This window comes from Antechinus flavipes, chromosome 1 (genome assembly GCF_016432865.1).
Source record: "Antechinus flavipes isolate AdamAnt ecotype Samford, QLD, Australia chromosome 1, AdamAnt_v2, whole genome shotgun sequence".
Classification (NCBI taxonomy): Eukaryota; Metazoa; Chordata; class Mammalia; order Dasyuromorphia; family Dasyuridae; genus Antechinus; species Antechinus flavipes.
The window spans coordinates 699,514,050-699,537,052 of record NC_067398.1 but is presented as its reverse complement, the minus strand read 5'-3'; the positions used below and the strand labels follow the sequence as shown (position 1 = coordinate 699,537,052).

The 23,003-nt window shown below is 38.6% G+C and overlaps 1 protein-coding gene across 1 annotated transcript; it reads left to right on the top strand.

The window, feature by feature from the left end:
- Positions 1–249: 249 nt before the first annotated feature.
- CCDC51 (coiled-coil domain containing 51) lies at positions 250–1,294 on the top strand. The gene is given in 5 exon segments (XM_051969977.1): positions 250–373; positions 376–807; positions 810–916; positions 918–1,089; positions 1,092–1,294. Coding segments are annotated over 5 exon segments (906 nt in total). The 5' UTR covers positions 250–264; the 3' UTR covers positions 1,178–1,294.
- The last annotated feature ends 21,709 nt before the right edge of the window (positions 1,295–23,003 follow it).

Genomic DNA, 23,003 nt, shown 5'->3' with positions numbered 1-23,003 from the left:
GAAGCCAAAGAATGAAACTCCCTATCATGAGGACCTTCTACAGACCAGAGTCCTTCCAGCCCAAGGGAAAAACTTCAGCAAAAACTGCCATGAGACTGTATCACAGACTCATTGAAATGGGTCGAGCCCTGGGACAGAATTTCCAAGTATTCTGGAACTAATACCTTCAGCACCAAAATTTGGTGGGACAATTATGAGGAGTTCGTTGAGCTAAATGAAGTTCAAGAGGTCCAGGGGAATGTGACTGAGGCAGAGAAAGAGTTCATGGTGGCTTGAGGAATTGTCCAAAAGGCTAGAGATGACTTAAAAGTTCACCAGGCTAGACTCAAAGAAATTCGGGATTATTTGGATCTAGCTTCCTGAGAAAATACCCATCCTTGGAACTTGCAACTCTGGAACACAGATTGTTACAGGAAGAGAAGAGGCTTAAAACAGCCTACATTAGTGCCAAAGAATCAGATCTAGAAAAGTTTTCCTTCTTTTCTGCAGCAGTGAGAGAGTCATGAGAAGGAGTGAACAAGAGCTGGAAAGACAATTGGTCAATCATCAATTCAGTTTTAGGGGCTGTGATTGGTGTTGTGGGATCCATTTATGTGAATTGAGTACAGCTGCAGGAACTGAAGTCATTGCTCCTAGAATCCCAAACCGGAACAATGAGTCTGCAGGAAGCGATAAGAGAACAAGCTTCCAGCCACAACATGGGGGACAAGGATCTTGGTGACCTTATTGGAGGGCTTAGGAGCTTAGTGCACACTGGAATCAAAGTGGCTTCTGGAGCTAAAGAAGATGCCACATCTACTAGAGAAAGTCTCATATCTCACCAGCTTCTTTGAAAGAACAGCTCAGCCATTCTCAGCAGGTTCGTTCATGTCTGGAGAGTTTACAAGAGCAGCTTTCTGACCTGGACAAAAAAATTCAGTCAAATGGTTGCAGAGATTCTGCTTATAAAGGCTATAGCCTGTACTCAGCTAATAGAACAATCAGATCAAGCTTTGTTAGACCCTTCACTGTATACTAGGCAGTCCTTAGTTGCCCAGGGCATGTTTTTGGAACTGTCAGATGTGGAGCAGAGGTTGGAGGCCCAAGTCAACAGAACTCTATCTCTAGCACTATAGTAATATGTACCATGTTTGCTGCTATGCTGCCAGTGATGTACATTCTTTTCAGAGCCAATTAGCTTCTCTGAAGGGAAGCTCCAGTGAGGAAGAGGAGTTGTTGCCTTTAGGAATGAGCTGGCAGGCACCTTACTGCTTTGTCCATTTAAGTTATTTGGAGGTTACTAATGATGAAGCCCTCCAGAAGGGCTGAGTCTGGCTCCTGAAAGAGGAAAGAGATAGACAACAGGGTTTTCTTTTTCACACACAGATTTATCTTTTTAAAATTCCAGCTCACACTTAATATTCATTTACTAACTTTGCACTTACATGACATGTTCCACAGAGGAAAAGAATTACTTTTGAGATTGTTATTAAAAATAATTTGAAAACTTAAAAAAAAAGGAATCAGAGGAAAAGCTGATGCATCCCTCTCTCCACAGACCCTGTGTCTCCATCTCTTGAGCAGATTCTGACACTCCCCAGTCCCTAATTCCCATGTGTCCAAAGAAAAGTAGCTATTTGGGATTTCATGAGCTGCCTTCCCCCTCCCCTCTTTTAAGTCATAAGCAGCCAAGAAAGGGCAATCTCTGATCTTTTGGCCTAAAGAAGGCCAAAAGGGCAGATTTACAGTGGACCATGAAGTTATCTTTGTGACAGGAGCCTCATGGTAAAGACCTGCAATTCCTCTTGGAGAAGGATGGCTTCTCATGATTGATCTGTTTCTCTGATCTCAGTGACCAACCAAGCAAATCTGGGTTGAGCAGCTTTTGCCCCTGTTCACAGAATGTGTGTGTGTGTGTGTGTGTGTGTGTGTGTGTGTGTGTGTGTAGAAGAAGCAGGAGTGGGGGGGGATAATATTGGTCCCTAGCTTACTATTTCTATTTTTCCTGTCCCCTAAAAAAATTCAGGTAACAGTTCAGTGGAAAGAAATTTGGATCAGGAATCAGACTTATAGTTCCACTGCTTTCTAGGAAACTTTAGAAATTAAAAGAGCTAGGGCAGATGTTTCTTAAAGGCAGATGGTTACTAAGGCTTCTGCCATGATAGTTTGTTCTATGCTACCTCCTACTTTTGACATCATGTATTCTCAGAGTCTTTTCAGCTCTGATATTTTATACTCTAAAGTTCCTCCTATCTCTGAAATGTTACTCTCCTAGATTCTTGTTAGTGCTGAGATTCTATATTCTAAGGTTCTTTCCATCCCGTTCTGTGTTCTAAGGTTCCTCCCAACTTTGAGATGTTATATTTTTAAGGGTCCTCTCAGTTCTGACAGCAAATTCTAAGACTTTTTCTAGCTCTGCTATTTTAGGCTGCAAGGGCTCTCCCAGTTTGATAGATTCTGTTCTGAGATTCCCTTTTCCAGCTTTGACAGTCAATGTTCTTAAGGCCCTCTTAGTTCTGACATTCTATATTCCAAGGTTCTTCTAAGTCTGATATTCTCTAATATTTTACTCATAGAAAATCATTGACTATAGAATTAGCTCTGCTACTTATTACCTTTATCATACTAAGTTAAGCTTATTTAGCCTCCTTGGATATCACTTTCCTTCTCTGCAAAGCTAGGGGGAGAGATTTTATGACCTCTGAGGTCCTTCTCAGTTCTAAATCTATAATCTTGTTCTAGGTCCTTGAATCTACAATGGGCAGAATTATCACTACTAACACTACTAAGAATCATGCACTACTAAGGGTGCAGACATACATCAGTTTCTTCCTAATTGGGATTCCAGGGCATCTTTTATATTCCTTAAACAGCACATGGCTTTCATGATTTATCACACAATCAGCCTGGCAGGCCATGGAGGCCCTTCCCAATTTGGAAAATCTGATCCTATGACTATTTTAAGGATAGTTTCCAGCTAATCATTCATTTGCTTTGAGGGTTTAATCATTTGTTCACAATTGTCTTTTTATTGGTTGTCTGTTATCCAATGCCATCTGCAAATCCTTATCACAGCAATGGCCATGGGCTCACTGAGCATTTGGATTTAGAGTTGCAAAGGACCTTAACCATTAACAAACTGAACTCTTTTTTTCCCCAGGAGAGAAAACCAAACCACTGAGGGAAACAGTGATTTGCTAGAGGTCACACTGGTAAGACAGAACAGAGCCTGAGGAAGATTATACATCACTGGATGCCCAATCCAGGTCTCTCTCATTATAGTGAATTGAATTTTATTAGATTTAACAGGAAATAATACACATAAGGGAAAGTAACCAGGAAGGGTTATTTTGATTTGGAAAGAATGATCAAATACATTAGATATAGTAGGGAAATCCTATCCATTACATTCAGAGTTTCTGGCTCAAAGACTTTTCATTTTCCAATTTGATTCCAATCAACAAGCACTTATTAAGCACCTAGTACTTAGTCACTATGCAAGGTAATGGCAGCCAAAAGATGAAATTGACCAAAATAAGTTCCTGTCTTCCAAAGAATTTAAGTTTCACCGCCGGAATATAACATGCATATAGAGAAGTAAATCTAAAGTAGATATATGCAAGGGAAATACTTGGGGGTGATGGTATTGAAGAGTACTGATAACCTGGGAGGGAGTACATAAGGTAGTTATTTCTGAGCTGAACTTTGAATGGAGCTGTGAACTCTAAGGGACTGGGGAAAGAGAAAGCATTTAAGATTGGAGGGTCAGTCTATGGCAAAGGTGTAGAGGTGGGAGATGTTTGTATGTGGGAAAAGCAAGTAAGCCAACTTGGTTGGAACTGACATTAATGGAGGCGGGGAGATGGTAATTTTTGATGTTTATTCTATTTCTGAACTTATTTTATGAAAAAAACTCCAAAAATGTTTTGGAGTTTCTTCCTTCTATAGACCATCCCACCATCTACTCAAATGATTCCCCAAAGGGACTTTGTTCCATTTAGGAAGAGCAGAGGCCTCGGAACTGAAAGTCTGTAAGTCAGCTATAGATGGCAGCTACTCCCTCCCACTGGCCAATCAAAGCCTAGTTTATGCTTATAGTGGGAGGGTGGGGGGTAAAGTAGAAGATTCACTGTGTTCTCTGAGAGATCCAAATTCTAACAACCAAATGTCTACACCATCTAAACACCCCTGCCCATCTGGAGTTCATGTTGGCAGGCTAAGTGCCAAGGGAAAGTGATCTCTATGTTCAGACTTTTTGGGAGGTGTGGGGAGCTCAAAGAGGGGAACTTTTTTTTGTGTGTGTGAAAGTTTCTAAGAACTCAGGTACTATATTTGTGGTATAAGATATCATAGGCTAATGGGATTTTAAGGTCCTTTAGATTTCACCTAGCCCAAAATGCTCATTCTATAGGGAAAAAAATGAGGCAAGAAGAATTAGATGACTCTTCCATGATTGGGAAATCTAGAAGACTGGAAAGCAAGTTGCTGCTGAAGTCAGAAGAACTGGTTCAAATCTTGTGTCATCTGCTTACTACATGTGTCATCTTGGGCAAGTTCCTTAGCTTCTCCTGACTTCAATTTCCTCACATGTAAAATGGGAGTGGATGAACTAGATGGCATCAGAGGGACAAGGGGTAGCATTTCAGAGACCCAGACACAGTAGGTAACTACCCCCTTCAAATGTGATATCTGGAACAGAAATATGAAGACAAGACCTTAGAGACCACCAAATCATAGCCCTTCACACTCAAAAAAATGACTTTCCTCTTTGGTTGTTATTGTTTAGTCATATCAGTCATGTCTGACTCTCCATGACTCCCTTTGGGGTTTTCTTGGCAAAGATTCTAAAGTGGTATGCCATTTCCTTCTCCAGCTCATTTTACAGATGGGGAAACTAAGGTGAGGAGAGTAAAGGGATTTGTTCAGGGTTACACAGCTAGTAAGTTTCTGAGGTTAGATCATAACTCAGAAAGATGTTTCTTCCTAACTTCAGGCCTAGTATTCTATCCACTGTGTCACATAGCTGTTCTGGTTCTCCTCTACAAAATTCACAAAAATATAGTATTATTGACCTAGTGGTATCATTTCAATTCCAAGACTTAAATGTAATTTTACCAGGAAGTTTCTCCTTCAGGTCATCTTTCTTCTTGAATCATCTTTGCACACACATTTGCACTGCCTCTATAAGCTCCTTCTACAACAAAGATGGTGAGTTGTGGAGGGAGTAGTAATAATTTTACTGAAGATAGGAGTTCAGGAGAACAGAAGACATTGTTGAAGGTGAGTGTACATAAGAAGGACCCAGGGAGGATTGGCCAGCCATGAAAATCACTCTGTTCACAGCTAAGAATCTTGGTTTATATCCTAACTTTACCATTGTATCACCTAGTAAACTGTGGCACTGAGATCAGCCATTTTTGTTTTTTGTGCCTTTGTTTTCCCATATGTAAAATGAAGAATTTGGACATATAAATGTCCCATATTGCTCCCATCCCAGTCCATGAGAGCCTAGCCCAAGTAAATTAGAATCATATTTCCGTTGCATCTCTCTGCTTGATCTCCATGTGATAGGTACCACTGTGGTCATTACTAGGGATCCTTCTAGATAGGTGTTGTCCAAGGTTGGAGCCATCACTAGTTGATGTTTTCTCATGAGGTGCCAAAGTTGAGGGCTCCCCCCATTTTTTAGAATAGAAACAAGCATTTAGTAAGCTCCTACTTTGTGCCAGAAATTATTCTAGGTGCTGGAATATAAAAAGACAATCAATAAGCATGTATTAAGTACTTACTATGTCCTTAATAGGAGTATGTACTGGAGCTACATAAGAAAAAAGTGAAATAATCTCCCAGAGTTTGAATTCTGCTGATGATGGTGCAATATGTATACAAAGAAAGAAATAGAAAATAATAGAAAGAAATTTCAAGATGGAGAGACTGTTAATAAGTGGGAGATCAGGGAAGACTCTAGTATAAGAGACAGTACATGAAAAATATCTTGAAAGGTTTAGGGATTGCACTAAGCAAAGGCCAGTGCCATGTATTCTATCCATCCTAGGACATAGTATCTGGCATATATAAAGTGCATAATAAATGTCTTTTTATTAATTTATCCATCTATCCATCCATCCACTACTACAACTAGGGACCCAATCAAAGTTTGAGGTCTCTTTGCCAAACAATGTCTCTCCAAAGCGAAGCCTCAAATGTTATTTTCCCTGAAGAAGACTCAAATGAGTGTTCTCAGCCCCTGTAAATCATGGCCATCAGAGCCAGTTCTTTTACAACGAGATAATTTGAAGGATGGAACATAACTGGAGCAACCGGGAAACTTCCCTCTGGGAGAGTTTAGCTTGAAAGCCATTTTGCCCCGAGCTTCTTGGAAAATCCCTTATTTATGGTAACATGCATTACAGGAAATTTTTATATAAGGCACTAAAGTGGAGTCAATTTAGGACATTCGATCGTCCTGTCCTCCTCTCCTCCCCCCATTCCCCTCTCTTTGAATTACAGCTGGATGTGAAGACTGATAATGGCTAACTTACATTGCAAACAGGTGCGGCCCATTCTGGTCTGGACAGCTGCCACTGGTGTTATGTGATTCCGCAGCTGGGGGGCACAGAGTTCTTGTGGCTCAGGGCGGGGATGGGGCCACCGCTCACCTCTGCCCTTCACCTCTTTCCCCTTCAACTTCACCCTCTCTTCCTCTGTCCTCCCTTCTTACCCCCCACATCAGCCCTTGCCATGCAGGACCCTGCTAGGGTCTGCAGACACATCCCAAAAGGGAGACAGATTTCCCCATTAGGGGCTGAAACCACAGATGTTCTTTGGGAGACATGAATTTACTGAGGGCCCCACATCTAATGTGTTGAGTGGGTATTATGTGCAATTATTAACTCATTCCAAACCACGATCAAGGGGGGCTAGGTAGGTTAAGCATGTGTGCAGAATGGGCTGAAGATGGGTGTGTGGGGGAGTGTTTTCTAACATTATAGACATAGAATGATGGCAAGTCATTGCTGGGGAGGTGATAGATCATAGACCACAGACTTAGAGCTAGAAGGGACCTTAGTTAGCATTCCTCTTATTCTTCATTTCACAGAAAAGGAAACTGAGATCCAGAGAAATGAGTGGAAAGAATATAGGGTTGTAGGTTAGAGCTACCAAGGTGAAAATCCTGCCTCTTAATATAATCTTCATAACAATGGGTATACAGATCGGACCACCTCTTTTCATAATAGAGGTTACAATAACTTGAGGAGGCCAAATGGTTAGAGTACAAGGCCTGGCATAAGGAAGATTTGAGTTCAAACCCAGTACAGACATTTACTAGCTGTGTCATCCTAGATAAATCTCTTTACCTGCTTGCCTCAGTTTTCTCATCTGTTAAATTGGGAATGATAATTATAGCACCTACCTCCCAGGATTATTATGAAAATGAGATAACATTTATAAGGTCTTTTGTAAATCTTAAATCCTAGTTAGTATTATTGTTATCATTATTGCTCAAATGAGTCAAGAGGAAATGTGTACTGCATACTTTAAAGTATTATAGAAATATTATTACTATTATTGAATTATTATTATTATTTAATGGCACAATCATGCTTTGAAAAATAGGATCCTCTGAACTGAAATTCAGCATTCTTTCTGTTATGCTATAATGCCTCTTAAATATAAATAAAAATAATGATGAATAATTATTATTAGCATGATGATTAGTGGAGGTAGTAGCAGCAGCAGCAACAGTAGTAGTGTAGTAGTAGTAGGAGGAGGAGGAATAGCAGTAGGAATAGTAGTAATAGTAGAACTAATAGTAGGAGTAGTAATAATAGTAGGAGTAATAGCAATAGGAGTAGGAGTAGGAGTGTTAGTAGTAATAGTAGTTAGGAGGAGGAGGAGGAGGAGGAGCGGCAACAGATTGGGAGGCAGTAGTGACTAGATATCTAGCCTCAGAACCACAAATTTCTGGGCTTAAGATTGATACATATTGTCTGCTAATCTGGACATATCACTTAAGTTACCAATGTTTTATGTAGCTTCCAACAAGTTCAGGTTATGAAGTAAAGTGGTATAGTGGGATGGGGAACTAGACTTGAAACTAGGGAAATCTTATATGCAAATCTCATCTGAGATATTAGCTGTGTGACCTTGGACAAATTCACTTACTCTTTCTATGACTCAGTTTCTTCATCAGGAAAAAGAAGTTTGAAATCAATGTCCTCTAAGTTTCTTTCCAGCTTTAAATCTATGAACCTGTCATCATCTGATCTTCTCTAATTTGCAGTGATGTGTGTGTGTTTGTGCGTGTGTGAATTTCCTCATTCATGCTCCTCCTGTACTCATGTTCAATCCCTAGCACTTTATTAATTCAGTAAAGATAAACAGAAGGATGCTACTTTTGATCGAGTGAACAAAGATTCTGGCAAGAGACATAATAGAAAGAGATATACCAGAAGACTCTTGACCAATTAGAAGATTTAATTTTGAGTTTTTAACTATCTAGGTTCTGCGTGACCTCCTTTCTGATTCTCAGTTTCCTCTTCTATATAGGAAGGGCAAAATAATACTTTTCCTTGATACCTCATTGGCTGCTTGTGAGTTGAAGATGAAATAATAAATAGGAAAATGCTTTGCAATAGCTATCTTCTTTTTTATTATTTCTGTCTAATGATAAAAAAGAAAATCCAGATATAAAAATGGCATTTGGTCCTGATAAGTAAAAAATTATTAACATATGCTGAGGAAAGATGGAGACTGAAATTTTCAACCTTAAATATAGAGATCAAATTGAAATGATGAACAAAGATGATTCTTACAAATAATCTGGACTCCTCTTAGGCATAAGAATGTCAAAGAGAAACCTATAGTGAATACATTGAAAGTTATTGTTATTCTGAAATCAAGGTAAATGAGAAGAATACATTTAACACAATTCATAACTATGCAACCTCAGCATTAATAAAAATGTTGTACAATTACATAATGTACATTTCATTATATAAAATAGTTCCTAGCAAATCTGGGAAGTACCCAAGGAAAATTTCCAAGTAGCATAAAAGAAACACAGGGTCCATCTCTCTAAAGTAGCTATAGAAAGATCAACACTTCCTCTCCCAAAAGGAAGATGATCAATTATCATTCTCAGAATGCACCCATGGGAAACAGGAGAGAATCCATCAGGAATGTCTTTGGAAAAAGCAAACATCACTTCATCAAATGAGTACTAGAGATTGACAACAGGCAGACATATTGGTAAATTATAGTCTAAAGCAGTTTATTTTCAAATGAAATCTGATATGTCTCTGATCCAAGAGAGGAATATAATGGGTGATATCTCCATGAATGAGCCAATGATATGTCAACAAAGAAATGTCAAATAAATAACTGAGTAGAGAGGATTTGTTTGTAATTTATAATGACAATGCAGAATCAGAACATTCCTGTTAGAAAATGGAGAAGGGTTATTCTTAAGAAGTCCACATTTATTAATCAATACAGATTATGTAAACAGAAATAGCAATATAGAAAATATCATAGAAATTATTTAATGGTACAATTAAGGTTTAAATTCAAGTCTCTGAATCCAAGTCTAATATTTTTTCTACTATGTTGTCTCTTAGATATGAGCACAAGCAATTTGTTATTATTATTATTAATTATTATTATTATTAGTGGTGATTCTGGTAAAGAAAAAGGAGGAGGAAGAAGGAGGAGAAGAAAGAGAAGGAAAAGAAGTTGGGAGGAGGAAAAAGGGAGGAGGAGAAAAGGGATGAAGAGTGGAAAGGAGAAGAATAAGAGAAGGGGAAGGAGGAGAAGGAGGAAAAGGGAAGGAGAGAAGGAGGGAAGAAGAAGAAATTGACAGTATCTCATAGTAGGCTTTCTGTCTAGAAGAACTCAAAAAAGAATTTAAAAATCAAATAATAGATCTTGAAAAAAAATAAAAAAAAACATTCAAGAAAAACAAAAAGATTATGGAAAAGTTAACCAATTAGAAAAGAAGATAGAGTCTTAACAATGAAAGTAACTCTGAAAATTAGAATTGGGAAAGGGGAAACTGGTGAAACTATAAGAGACTAAGAAAAAACAAAATAGAATATAAAGAATGAAAAAATTGAACAGAATGTGAAACATCTTATGAGAAAAATAACTGAAGAACAGATCAAGAAGAGAAAATATAAGAATAATTGGACTACCTGAAAAATACGATAAAAAAAAAACTTTACACAATAATGCAAGAAATAATCTAAGAAAAATGACCTGGAGTGATAGAACATGGAGGAAAAGTAGAAATAGAAAAATATCTCCCCACCACTACCTCAAAGAGATCCTTTGTAGAAAACAGATAGGAATATTATTGCCAAATTTCTAAACCTCCTGATTAAAGAGAAAATTTTGCAAAAAACAAGCATTCAAATATGCTGGAGTTACAATTAAAATTATACAGGACTTAGCAGCAGCCACAATAAAAGAACTCAGATCCCAGAAACATATATACCAGCAATCAAAAGAACTAGACCTGTGGTCAAAAAGATCATATCCAACAAAATTACCTATAATATTGAATGTGGAGGGGGGATTCAGAAAACTTGCAAACTTTTAGGACTTTCAACCAAATTCAAACTCAATCGAAAATTTAATTTATGAACCAATATCAAAATTTAATTTCAAGGAACTTAATATAAACAAATTGTTTATGTTTTTTTTTTTTTACATGAAAATATATACCATACTTTAAGACTAACATCAGTAATTGGGTAGCTCAAAAGAAACATTAAGGCAAAGTTGAGTATGATTTGACTTTAAAAGGCAAAACTGTATAGAAACAGGTAAAAATGGTCATTATATTAAACAAATGAGGTGCAGATACAGGCATTAAAGTGGGGAGGAAGGCTTATAGTTCTGAAAACCTTTTCACATCAGGAATGGGCAAAATAGACAATACTGCATATATACCATGAAGGGTATAGCACTTTCTAAAATTTATAAAGAAATAAGGGGGGAAAGTTAGGAAGAGAAGAAGCAAATTGTGGGAGAATACTAGGGAGAGTTCCATGGGTAGGGGAGGTTAAATAATAGCAAGGCAAATTAAGGAGGAGAATTAAAGTAGAAGAGTTCAGCAGAATAGTAAAGAAGGGATATATATAAACACTACAACAAGAATCAGGAATAGAATTTACTATTCTATTAATTAATTAATTAATTAATTAATATCATTAATCTTAGACAGAGTCAAACTTACAGTTTCAATCAAGAGAGAAATCTACATCATGTTTCAGCCATACTAATATTGTTTTAGATGCATGTTTACATGTATATAAATGCCTGTGTTTATGTATTTGTATGTTTGAGTGTATGCAGACATGTATGCAGGTAACTCAATGTATATGTATATATAGATATATGTATATATGTGTGTGTCAGTAGGTGGGGATGTGTATATATATATATGTGTGTGTGTGTGTGTGTATGTGTGTGTGTATGTGGCAGTGTATGGGTGTGTTCATGAGTATATGTATATATCTGCATATGTATATATAAATATATCTGTGGTTAACTATAGCTTGCTTGGGAAAGAGGGGAGGATGAAAGGGGAAAAAAATAAAGTAAAGAAAAAATTGTACAGCAGAGAATAAAAATAACCTACAGGGAAACACAGAAAAAATGAATATAATGAATATATTTTTTTAAGAGAGTAACAGAAACAGGGAGACAGAGAGAGAAAGAAGAGAAGAAAGAAGAAGAAGAAGAAAGAAGAAAAAGAAGAAGAAGGAGGAGGAGGAGAAGGAGGAGGAGGAGGAGGAGGAAGAGAAGGAGGAGGAGGAGGAGGAGGAAGAGGAGGAAAGAAGTGGATGAAGGAAGAGGAGGAGGAGAAGAAGAAAAAAGAGAAACAGAAGGTGGAAGTGGAGGAAGAGGAATGTAAATTATTTCTTTTACTATTATATATCCTTTCAAGAAGTGGGAATTTCTTGTTATATCTTTTGAATCCTCTCTGACATTCTTCTGGGCACATGCAATGTTCTGTTGTGTGTTTTGTTTTCCTTTTCTGTCTTTCTTTTTTTCTACCTTTTTTTTCTTATTTAATGAAATGAATAGATTTTTTTTTTAAAGGAGAGCTAAGAAATCAAAAGCCAAAAAAGAAAGAAAAAAGGTAAAATAAAGCCTCTACCCTTAGGGAGCTCACAATCTAATGGGGGAAACAACACACAAATAATATGTACAATATATTTACAGGATAAATAAGAAATAATCAGCAGATGGAATGTATTAGAATTAGGAGAGGTTGGGAAAGGCTTCCTGTGGAAGGTAAAATTTTAGTTGGGACTTGAAGGAAGCCAGAGAAGGCAGGAGGCACAGATGAGGAGGTAGAGTATTCCAGATATGGAGCACAAGCAGTACAAATGCCTGGAGCTGGGAAATTTCTCCATACCATGTATTCACTCTGTCCAAGCTTCCTTGATTGAAAGACTTTAGAAATATTGAGATCTAGAAGAAGATATCAACACAATGTAGTGATAAGCTAAGGTATATCCTTTGTGCTGCTGGAGTTGGATTAAGAGTACTTTTTGTAAACTTATAGAAGAATTGGTATTCTGGTACTTTTGTTTAGCTATAAAAATATTATTTTAACTCAACTATGCAAAACATTACATATAAAAGAATAATAGCAAGTTGACAGCTTGTCGAAGGACCATTTATATCTGACTTCCATTGGTCAGATGGGAAGAGAGATTTTTTTCCAATAATAAGAATGTTATGATGCAGTAGTGAGATTCATGAAGGGACTAATATCTATCATTCATTTCCCTGAGGTTTGTGGGTTGTTCCCTCTAACAGTCAAGTGCCATTGGCTTCCAAGCATTTCCAGCAGGATGGAGGGGAAAAGGGCATTGGTATTGTTCTCCCTCCATCTCTTCTTCCTTTCCTTCCTCTCTTCTTCCCTCCCTCCCTCCCTTCCTCCCTCTCTTCTTTCCTCCTTCCCTTTCTTCTTTCCTCCCTTCCTCCCTCATTTCTTTCCTCCCTCCCTCCCTTACTTTTCTTTTTCTTTTCTCCTTCTCCTTCTCCTCTTCTCTTCCTCCTCCTCCTCCTCCTCCACCTTCTCCTCCTCTCTTTTCTTCTTCTCTTCCTCCTCTTCCTTCATCCACTTCTTTCTTCCTCCTCTTCCTCCCTTCTCCTCCTCTCTTTTCTTCTTCTCTTCCTCCTTTTCCTTCATCCACTTCTTTCTTCCTCCTCCTCCTCCTCCTCCTCCTCCTCCTCCTCCTCCTCCTCCTCCTCCTCCTCCTCCTCCTCCTCCTCCTCCTCCTCCTTCTTCTTCTTCTTCTTCTTCTTCTTCTTCTTCTTCTTCTTCTTCTTCTTCTTCTTTCTCCTCTCCTTTCTCTCTCTGTCTCTCTGTTTATGTTTCTCTCTTAAAAACATATCTTGTCTTCTTTTTGTAACAGAATATGAAGAAAGGCCACTTTTCCCACTGGTCTTCAGTGGATAAGAAAATTATGAAGGCTCCAAGCTGGGCTAAGCCTTAGAGCAATGATGCCCCATACTCTTAGGAACAATTATATTGGATTTCCCAATGATTAAAGGAAAGAGAGAAGAAAAAAAAACGTTTATGAAATTCCTATAATATTTCAAGCACTATAGCAAGCACTTTACAATTATTATCTTAAACCTCATAACAATTCTGAGACATAGTCTCATTTTACAATTGGAAAAACTAAGTCACTTTGTTTTTTGCTTGCTCAGGGTCACATAGCTGGTACATATTAACCCCATTTTCCTGGAACCCAATCTGTCAGTATTTCAGAGTTATTTTCAAACTGCCATAGAATTACAAATTGAAATCTTTAAAAGACCTTAATAAGTCATCAAGAGCACACTTCCTCCCATTTTATAGATGAGATCTATAGAGATTAAGGGATTTGTCCCAAGTGTCACATAGTATCATAGAAAATATTTGACCTTAGGTCTATATGGCTTTAAGTCTAGTGCAATGTCAACTAACCTAGATAGGCTTTCATGGCTGTCTTAGGACATGTGTAGTCCCTACTGTGTATTACTTTGGAAGGTATGCCCTTATTTTTTCCATTTCACAATATCTCTGCAAACACAACTTGGATGATGGGGCGAGTTTGAAGGGGTTAATAATAAGAACTGATTGCATTTAAGGTTTCTTAAACTCCTTTGTCATAATAACCCTTTGAGGAAGGTAATGAAATTATTATTGTCCCATTTTACAGACCAGGAAACTAAGGCACATAAAGGTAAAGTGATTTCCCAGAAGTCAAAGAAAGTGTCATAACCTGGCTAAAAATCCAAATCCCTTGACTTTTAAGACCCATCACTCAGATATAAATGTAAGTCATCATGGTCATATTGCATTATTACAAGTCTATGAAATTAAAAAGAAAGAATCAGTAAATTGTTATTGTTACTAGTTACTATCACCATAACTAGCTATAATTAGTTAATAGCTACTACTATTTTTACTAGGAAAAAAATGGCAAGAGAATCCAGTGTTTCTTTCATTTTTTGGTAACACAAGAACATGACTTATGGGGCTAGAGGGCAGGTAACCAGGGCAGGTCCCCTTGGGGGTGACTTCTTGGTTTTATTTAATTGGAGAGGGACAAATATAGTTAAGGAGAATGGGATGGAAACTTAACATCTCCATTTTAAAGTCAACCCTTGGGGCCTTAGGAAAGCCAAAGCCAACCAAGGCAGGGAACCAGAGACTGAGCTCCTGAGCAGTCAAGGAAGTGGCTGAGGAGTATACTTGCTACGTTGTATTTCATTCATTCACTCATTCATTCAATCACTCAACCAATATTTGTTAAGTGATTACAATGTCTCTGTGCTAAGCAGAGGAGAATGAAACAATAATAAAATGTAACAGCTTCTGTTCTATCCAAAGCCTTATTTTCTGTTTAGGTGGCTCAGACAGGACATGCACATAATAAGTAAATATAAAATATATATGCACTAAGAAATAGGGGGAATCAAAGTACAACTTCTGTGAGATGTGGGATCTGGACTGAATCTCAAAGAAAATTAGGGATTTTTAAAGATAAAAGGGAAAAAGAAAGACTTTCTAGACATGGTAAACAGTGCTTAGCAAGGAAACAGAGTATGGGATGGAGATGGGGCTTGATATAGAGACAGAGCATGGATTCTCATGGTCAGAGAACAGTCACTAAGCCAGGTTGGCTGAAAGGTAAAGTGCCTAAAAAAGGATGATAATCTTTCCTTATATCCCCAGCACTTAGCACAGTACTTAGCATCTAGTAGGTTGTTAATAATTGTTATTGACTAAATAATATGTATTAAATGTGAAAAAATATCCTGGAGTTAACTGGTAAAGAGATTTAATGTCAAATAGAAGAATTCACATTTTAACCTAGAGGCAATAGGAAGTTACTGAAAGTTTGTGACCAAGAAAACAAAATGGTCACTTTAGAAATATCAATCTGGCAGCTATGTAGAAGATGAATTGCAGTGGGGAGAGACTTAAGTCAAAGTGACCAATTAAAAAACTATTATGACAGAGAGAGAGGCAGAAGCAGAGACAGACACATACACACATACATACACAGAGACAGAGAGACAGTGAGAGAGAGACAGAAAGAGACAGAGAGAGACAGAGACAGAGATAGACACACAGAGACAATGAGAGATAGAGACAGACACAGAGACAGAGAGAAATAGAAACACACACACACACACACACACACACATACACACACACACAGACAGAGAGACAGTGAGAGAGAGACAGAAAGAGACAGAGAGAGACAGAGACAGAGACAGACACACAGAGACAATGAGGGACAGAGACAGACACAGAGTAAGAGAGAAATAGACACACACACACACAGAGACAGAGACAGAGACAGAGAGAGACAGATATACACACACATACAGAAACTAACACCCACACAGAGATACAGAGAAATGATTGATGATGATGATGATTATAAAGGCTTGAACTAGTAAGGTAGTTATATGAATGTAGAGAAGGGGACATATGTGACTGATATTGTGGCAGTAAAATCAGGAATGTCAATAACCAATGGATGTGAGGATAAAGAAGAAGACAGAGAAGAGGATAGATATCTCTTTACAAAATGTATGAGAAATAGCATCCCCCACCCTCTTTTGAGAAAATAATAAGCCTGGAAAGATAAAAGTATCTAGCATTTAAAATTGCCCTTTAAGATATGTAAAATGTTTTCCAATATTATCCTCATAATAATATGGGGGGGGGGAAGGGGGGAGAGAGGGGGAACTGAAAATACCTGCCCAGAGTTACAGAGCTAGTCAGCATATGAGGCCAGATTTCCTCTCAACATCTTCCCAATTCCAGACCAATTCTCTCCACACTGTGTCCCTAATATTCCTTAAGCTAGGATTGGGAAATTAGGAAGATGTAAAAGTTGGAAGTGGGAGAAGGTAGGAAGATACAGCTATCAATTTTGGCTGTGTCAGATTTGAAAAGCCTGTGGGACATTCAGCTTCAATTATCTATGAAGCAGTTAGTGATTCAGGTCTAAACTTCTCTCAGGTTGTTATGTTTTGCTTACAACTTTGGTATAATGGAAAGCGTCTTGCAATGGGACTTGGGTTCAAATCCTGTGTTACCCTGGTTAAGTCATTTAGCCTTGTCTCTTTCAGTTTCCTCATCTGTCAAATGAGTTGGAGAAAAAAATGGCAAACCACTCCATTGTCTTTGTTAAGAAAACTCCAATTGGGGTTGTAAAGAGTTGGACGTGACTTAAACGATTTGACAACAACAAAACCAATGGTTCTAACTTTACTATTTTCGTAAATACCCCTTTCTCAAAAGGTAATTGAGCTCCTAGCTGATAATCAATGGAAAGCTCACAAGTGAAGATGTCATTTGCTAGTGACAATCCTAGAAATCCCAGAGATCCCCTAGGAATCCTTATAATAAACTGGGAAAGGCCTTAAAACAGGGAATGTCAGAAGAAGGAGGGCCTTATAATAGAAAATATCAGACCTGAGAGGGGCCTTAAAACAGAGATTATCAGAGGTAGGAGGAACCTTAGAACAGGGAATGTCAGAAGTAAGAAAGGTCTTAGAGACCATCTAATTTCACTCTCTCATTTTGTAAATGAAAAAACTAAGTCTCAATGAAAGGAGAGGACTTGTCCAATGTCACAAAACTGGTAACTGATAGGATCTAATTTCCAGTCCTTAGGTCATTACATACTATGTGCTCCACAAATTTGTGCTCCACAAATCTAATTGGATCTTGGAGGGTTCTCATCCCTTTTTGGGTATACCTTCTTGCCCCACCCCCCTTCAAGATTTTTAGCTCAATCCTATGGGCAGGAAAGAAATATTAGACAGTCCCTTGAGCATGGGGGAAAGGACTCTGATTCATGGCTCAGGGCCCCTTAGCCAGAGTTTGTCTTTTGTTTCATTTTAGGCCAAAGGAGATGAAATCTGAGAGCCTGGGGAGCTCCTCATGAAGACACTGGTCTCAGACCCCCCCAGAAATCATCCTGAAACATATCCATCATCTTCATGTTGTGGCCAATAATCAAGACTTAGATTCTGGGATCAGCATTTTGGGAAAGTGTGGGTGGACAGCTCTGAGGATGACAGCAAGGATTAAAACAAGGAGGAAGTATGACATCATGAGTGAACTGCAAGGAGAGAGAGACAGACAGACACACAGACAGAGACAAAGAAAGAGATAAGAGAAAGAGACAGAGAAAGAGACAGAAAGACAGAAAAAGAGACAGAGTCAGAGAGAGAAAAACATAGATAATTAGAGAGCAGAAAAATGAGAAACCAAATAAGAGAGGAAAGGAAATAGTTAGGGAGCAAAGGAGAGAAAGAGAAGGAGAAAGGGTGGAAAGAGGACAGGATGAAGATTAATAAAAATATCCTTTCTCCCTACTACAATTATTGCCTCACAAATCCACATAATATATTCGTGTGTGTGTGTGTGTGTGTGTGTGTGTGTGTGTGTGTGTGTGTAAAAACAGATTAGAGGAATGCATGAGATTTCCAGATGTCCTCCAGTTATTGGTTCCTGAGGCTCTCCAGTGACCTGCCTTTTCCAACTTGTCCTGACAAGTACATATGGAGACCATCCAATGTACAGGGAAAAGAATCTTGAGATTAGGTATCAAGATACCTGAGTTGTAGCCCAGCCTCCTGCTGTTGACCTTGGGAAAGCCAAACTCCCCCTTCCTCCCCTTTGGTGATCAGTTTCCCCATCTGTGAAGTAAGGATATCTGGAAGCATCCTGATATAGTAAATGAAGCCTGGAGTTTTGGGACAGAAGATTTAAATTCAGATGTCTCTATAATTTATTAGCTGAGTCACCTTGGGCAAGTCATCTATTGAAATGTAAGCTCCTTGAGGGCAGGGACTGTTTCCTTTTTGTTTCTGTTTCCCCAGCAACCAGCAAAGATGTTGGCAACTTTGGAGACATTTAATACAAGCTTATCAATTGATCGATTGCAGTCATTAAAGCTCCAGAGCCTCACTTCCCTCCCATGTGAAAAGACAGGGTTGGATTAGGTTATCTTTGAATCCCATAATCCTATAACACAGTCTCTCCAGTCTCTTCCAGCCCCGCCATCCTCTTCCTAGATGCTGCCTTTCCAAGTCTGCTGACTCACTCATCTCATTTGGAAGGAATATATTCTTTCCTGGGTCCTCCTTTCTCCTCTCCCCACAAGGTGGTCACTAACTAAATTGTCCCTCCTTACTTTATCCCCATTCCCTTGGTTTCCCTCACTAGGTTCTCCTACTTCCCCCAGCTTCTAGCCAGGTTTCTATCAGGCTATGAGCCAGCATCATTTACCCAGGCCTGTGGAGCCTTTGAAGCTCTGGCTGTGGGAAGGCCAATAGGGTGGGGGGAGAAGGCCCAGGAGAAGAGCTGGAGGAGAGGATCCAAGAAAGCCTCAGGCGGAGACAGCCACTGCCCAGAAAGGGAAATTTACTGCCAGAGCTCCAGAGCCTCACAGGCCCCTGCTTATTGCATTTTACACAAACGTGAGTGAGATTGGGTTACTGCCGAGTTTCCGCCTGCTTTATTGGGGTCTATTTTCAGACCTTAGCCTGACAGTTTGGAAAAGCCAGTGGGGAGGCAGGTGGAGAGAGGGAAGGAGGAGGAAGGGGAAGGAGAGGGGGAGGGAAGTGTGGGGAGAGAGAGAGACAGAGAGAGAAAGAGAGAGAGAGACAGAGAGAGAGAGAGACAGAGAAGCAGAGGCAGAGACAGAGAGATATAAACAGAGACAGAAATAGAGAGACAGAGACAGATCAGTGACAGAGAGACAGAAACAGATAGAGACAAAATGAGAGAGACAGACAGAGACATACAGACACAGAGAGACACAAAGACAAAAACAGAGATAGACAGAAACAGAGAAATTAGAGACAGAAACATACACAGAGATAAAACAGGAAACACACAGAAGAAACAGAAGAGAGAAAGAGACAGAGACAGAGAGATACAGACACAGACACACAGAGAAAGACAGATTCAGACAGAGACAGAGACCATACAGAGAGAAAGAGATAGAGAATTAGAGACAGAGATCAGAGACAGACACATAGAGAGACAGAGAGACAGAGTCACAGATACACAGAGAGAGCAAAGACAGAAAGAGAAAGATAGAGACAGAATCAGAGGGAGAAAGAGAGACAGAAACATACAGAGACAAAACAGGCAGACACATAGAAACAGAAAGATAAGGACAGCAACAAGGACATAGATGGAGAAGGGCAAAGATGAGGAGACAGAAAAAAAGAGTGACAGTGAGACAGGAAAACGATAGAGACAGAGGGAAAGAGGAAAACAGAAATAGAGGACACACAGAGAGACACAGGAAAAACAGAGAAAAACAGAAATGCAGAGGACAGAGAAACAAAGACAGAGAGAAGAAAAAGAGTAAAAGAAAGAAAGGCAATGGAGTCAGAAGGATAAGGAAGAGCAACAAAGAAGGAGACAAACTTAACAGAGAACGATGCAGACAGAAGAAAATAGACACACAGCAGATAAAGTGAAAAAATATTTTTTTTGATATTAAGCATATTTATGAAAAGGATGGAAGCCAGCAAGACTTAAAATAATAGAAATGATCCCCCATATGGTAAAACATTAAACTCTAGGAGGGAAGAATATGGGAATATACATCTAAGCTACTTAAACTTAACTAGTTAGTAGATTTGTCCATTCACTCAACTAGAGCCATAACTAGGACAGAGCAACTGGGACTTTATCTAAGGGCACCCTATTTTAGTGAATGCTAACAGCATTTATGATCTTTCAGCAATGTGAGATACTTGAATTTAGCTCAGAGCAAGCTACCAGGTGACATATTTCCTTCATCCTTATTTTGTACTCCGATTGAGGTCCCTTATTTTCTCCTACAAACTCTATATTGTGGTTTAGCAGCCTTGATATGTGTAGTGTCTCATGTTCTTGAATTAGGAGGTCTTTAAGAGGTTGATCAGATAGGAGATTTTGTGCCCTTATACCCAGATATGAGTTTGGTAAATTTTTTACAAAGTGTGTGGGTGCACACACACATGCTTATAAAATCTATAACTTAACAAATTTAAGAACACATTTACTATGTCTAAGATGTAACAGAAAAACACATGGGATCAGTGGTCAGGAGATGGATAGAATCTTTGAGATTATCTAGTCTATATCCCATATTTTATAGATGAGGAAATCAAGACTCAGAGAGATGAAGAAAGTTGCCCAAGATCATACAAATAATAAGTGAATGCTGAGGTCCCCTGACTCCAAAGCCAGTTCCATTCGTACTCATATCTGTATCAAGTGACTCTTAAATCAATGAGATGCTTGATAAAAGGATTTGCCACTGTGATGGAAGATAGAAAAAGTCTAAATTAATAGATGTTCTCCATACATAGGGAAGTCCTTCGAATGCTTCTTTTTTTTGGGGGGGGGGGAATGAATATATTTTCTTTTTCTTTTTTTTTTTTAATAATTTTTTATTGATAGAACGCATGCCAGGGTAATTTTTTACAGCATTATCCCTTGCATTCATTTCTGTTCCGATTTTTCCCCTCCCTCCCTCCACCCCTTCCCCCAGATGGCAAGAGTCCTTTACATGTTGAATGGGTTGCAGTATATCCTAGATACAATGTATGTGTGCAGAACTGAACAGTTTTCTTGTTGCACAGGGAGAATTGAATTCAGAAGGTATAAATAACCCAGGAGGAAAAACATAAATGCAAGCAGTTTATATTCATTTCCAGTGTTCTTTCTCTGGGTGTAACTGCTTCTGTCCATCTTTGATCAATTAAGGCTCTCTTTATCGAAGAGGTCCACTTCCATCAGAATACATCCTCAAACATTATCATTGTTGAGGTATATAATGATCTCCTGGTTCTGCTCATTTCACTCAGCCGAATGCTTCTTTTTGCAAATGATATCATGTATGAATTTCTAGAACATTGCAGTGGGAATCATAATCACCAGAGCATAACTAAGGTGGGGCAACTGGGATTTTTACCCAATGTAATGAAATTTAGAAGGTGCCCCAGCACTTGCAGACTGTCAGCTGTCAGCAGTTAAAGATAGCTAAGCTTAGCACCTTGTTAACAAGAATAATTAGTTAAAATGAGAAGCTGCCAGATGGTACCATATCTATATCATTATTCTTTTCTCCTATTAGCTAAATAATGGGTAAGTTTCTTTTTGGTCTAGAGATGTACTGACCTCTCCAGAAGCAGTCTATTTCCAGTGATCTTTAACCAGGGTGTCAAATAACCAGGGTTATTTACCATGAGCAGTAAATCTCAGGCTTTCTCTAACAGTAGAAATTAGGCTTCAGGATTTGACCCATTTCTACTCTTCCCTACAAGTGAAATTGTCTTTAAAAAGTGATTTGAAAATACTTTTTTTTTTGCTTCTTATCCCAGGTGCCAAATTTCCTTATTATATTTTTGATAATCATTTCACAGTTTAGCCTGATTATCCAAAGAGAAACAACCAAGTAGATGAAAACTGCTAATTGCTCAGACTGATATAAAATTGTATGGACAATCCATAAGGCTGGTAAGGTACAAAAGGGTAATAATTTGAACTCCAAATTGAAGACAAGGAGTCAATCAGACAACAAGCATTTATTAAGTACTTACTGTATGCCAGATATTGTGCTAAGTTCCAGGAATACAAATGTAAGTCGAAAAAAATAGTTGGTTTTTTTTTCCCCTCATGGAGCTTACTTTCCAAGGAGAAAAGACAGACCATAGAAGGATACTGAAAAGTGTGATTGATACCTGGAACTATCCAACACAGAGGCATGGGATAAGAAAAATCTGGAGTATAATTGAAAAAAAGATGAAAAAAAAATGACTGACTAGGCATCTTAAATTAAGGTTCATGTAGCATCTTATCATCCAATCAGAGGGAAAGGTCATTGGTGTGGAGTCTACTTTCAATGTGTGATTTTCAAAGCTGGATGGAAATCCCAGGATGAAAAGGTTTCTGAGGCATGGTAGAGAAAGTCTGGAGGACAGCCTGGAGAAGGAGGGTTGGTGAGCTAACTTGTACTGTGTAAATGGCTTCAAGCTTCTCCCAGAAAGAAAGATCCATCCTTTCAGCATCAACATCTGGGTACTATATTATTTGAAGTTGTGGGATCCCATAGTATTTGCATAATTTAAGTTTACATTACACAATGTAAGTTGTATACATTGGATAATGTAAGTTGCATAAATTAAATCACACCCAAAGGGCAATGGAGAAGCACATGACAAGTGAAAGTGGACCACAACACATTAATGATTAATTGGAAAGAGATGGCAAGGGAGGAAATCTCCAATGTGCCACTGGTGTCTCTGCAAAAGACCTAGAGGAAGGGCCCCATCAATTAGGTGCATTCTCTGGGGAAGATTTTCAGGAGACTATAAGCCAGAGCCATACATAGACAGGCATAGATGAGGCTGCTACCAGTATCTCTGAAGGGATTATCACATTGTTGAAGTCACAGATCCAGTGAATCATGGTGCTGGAT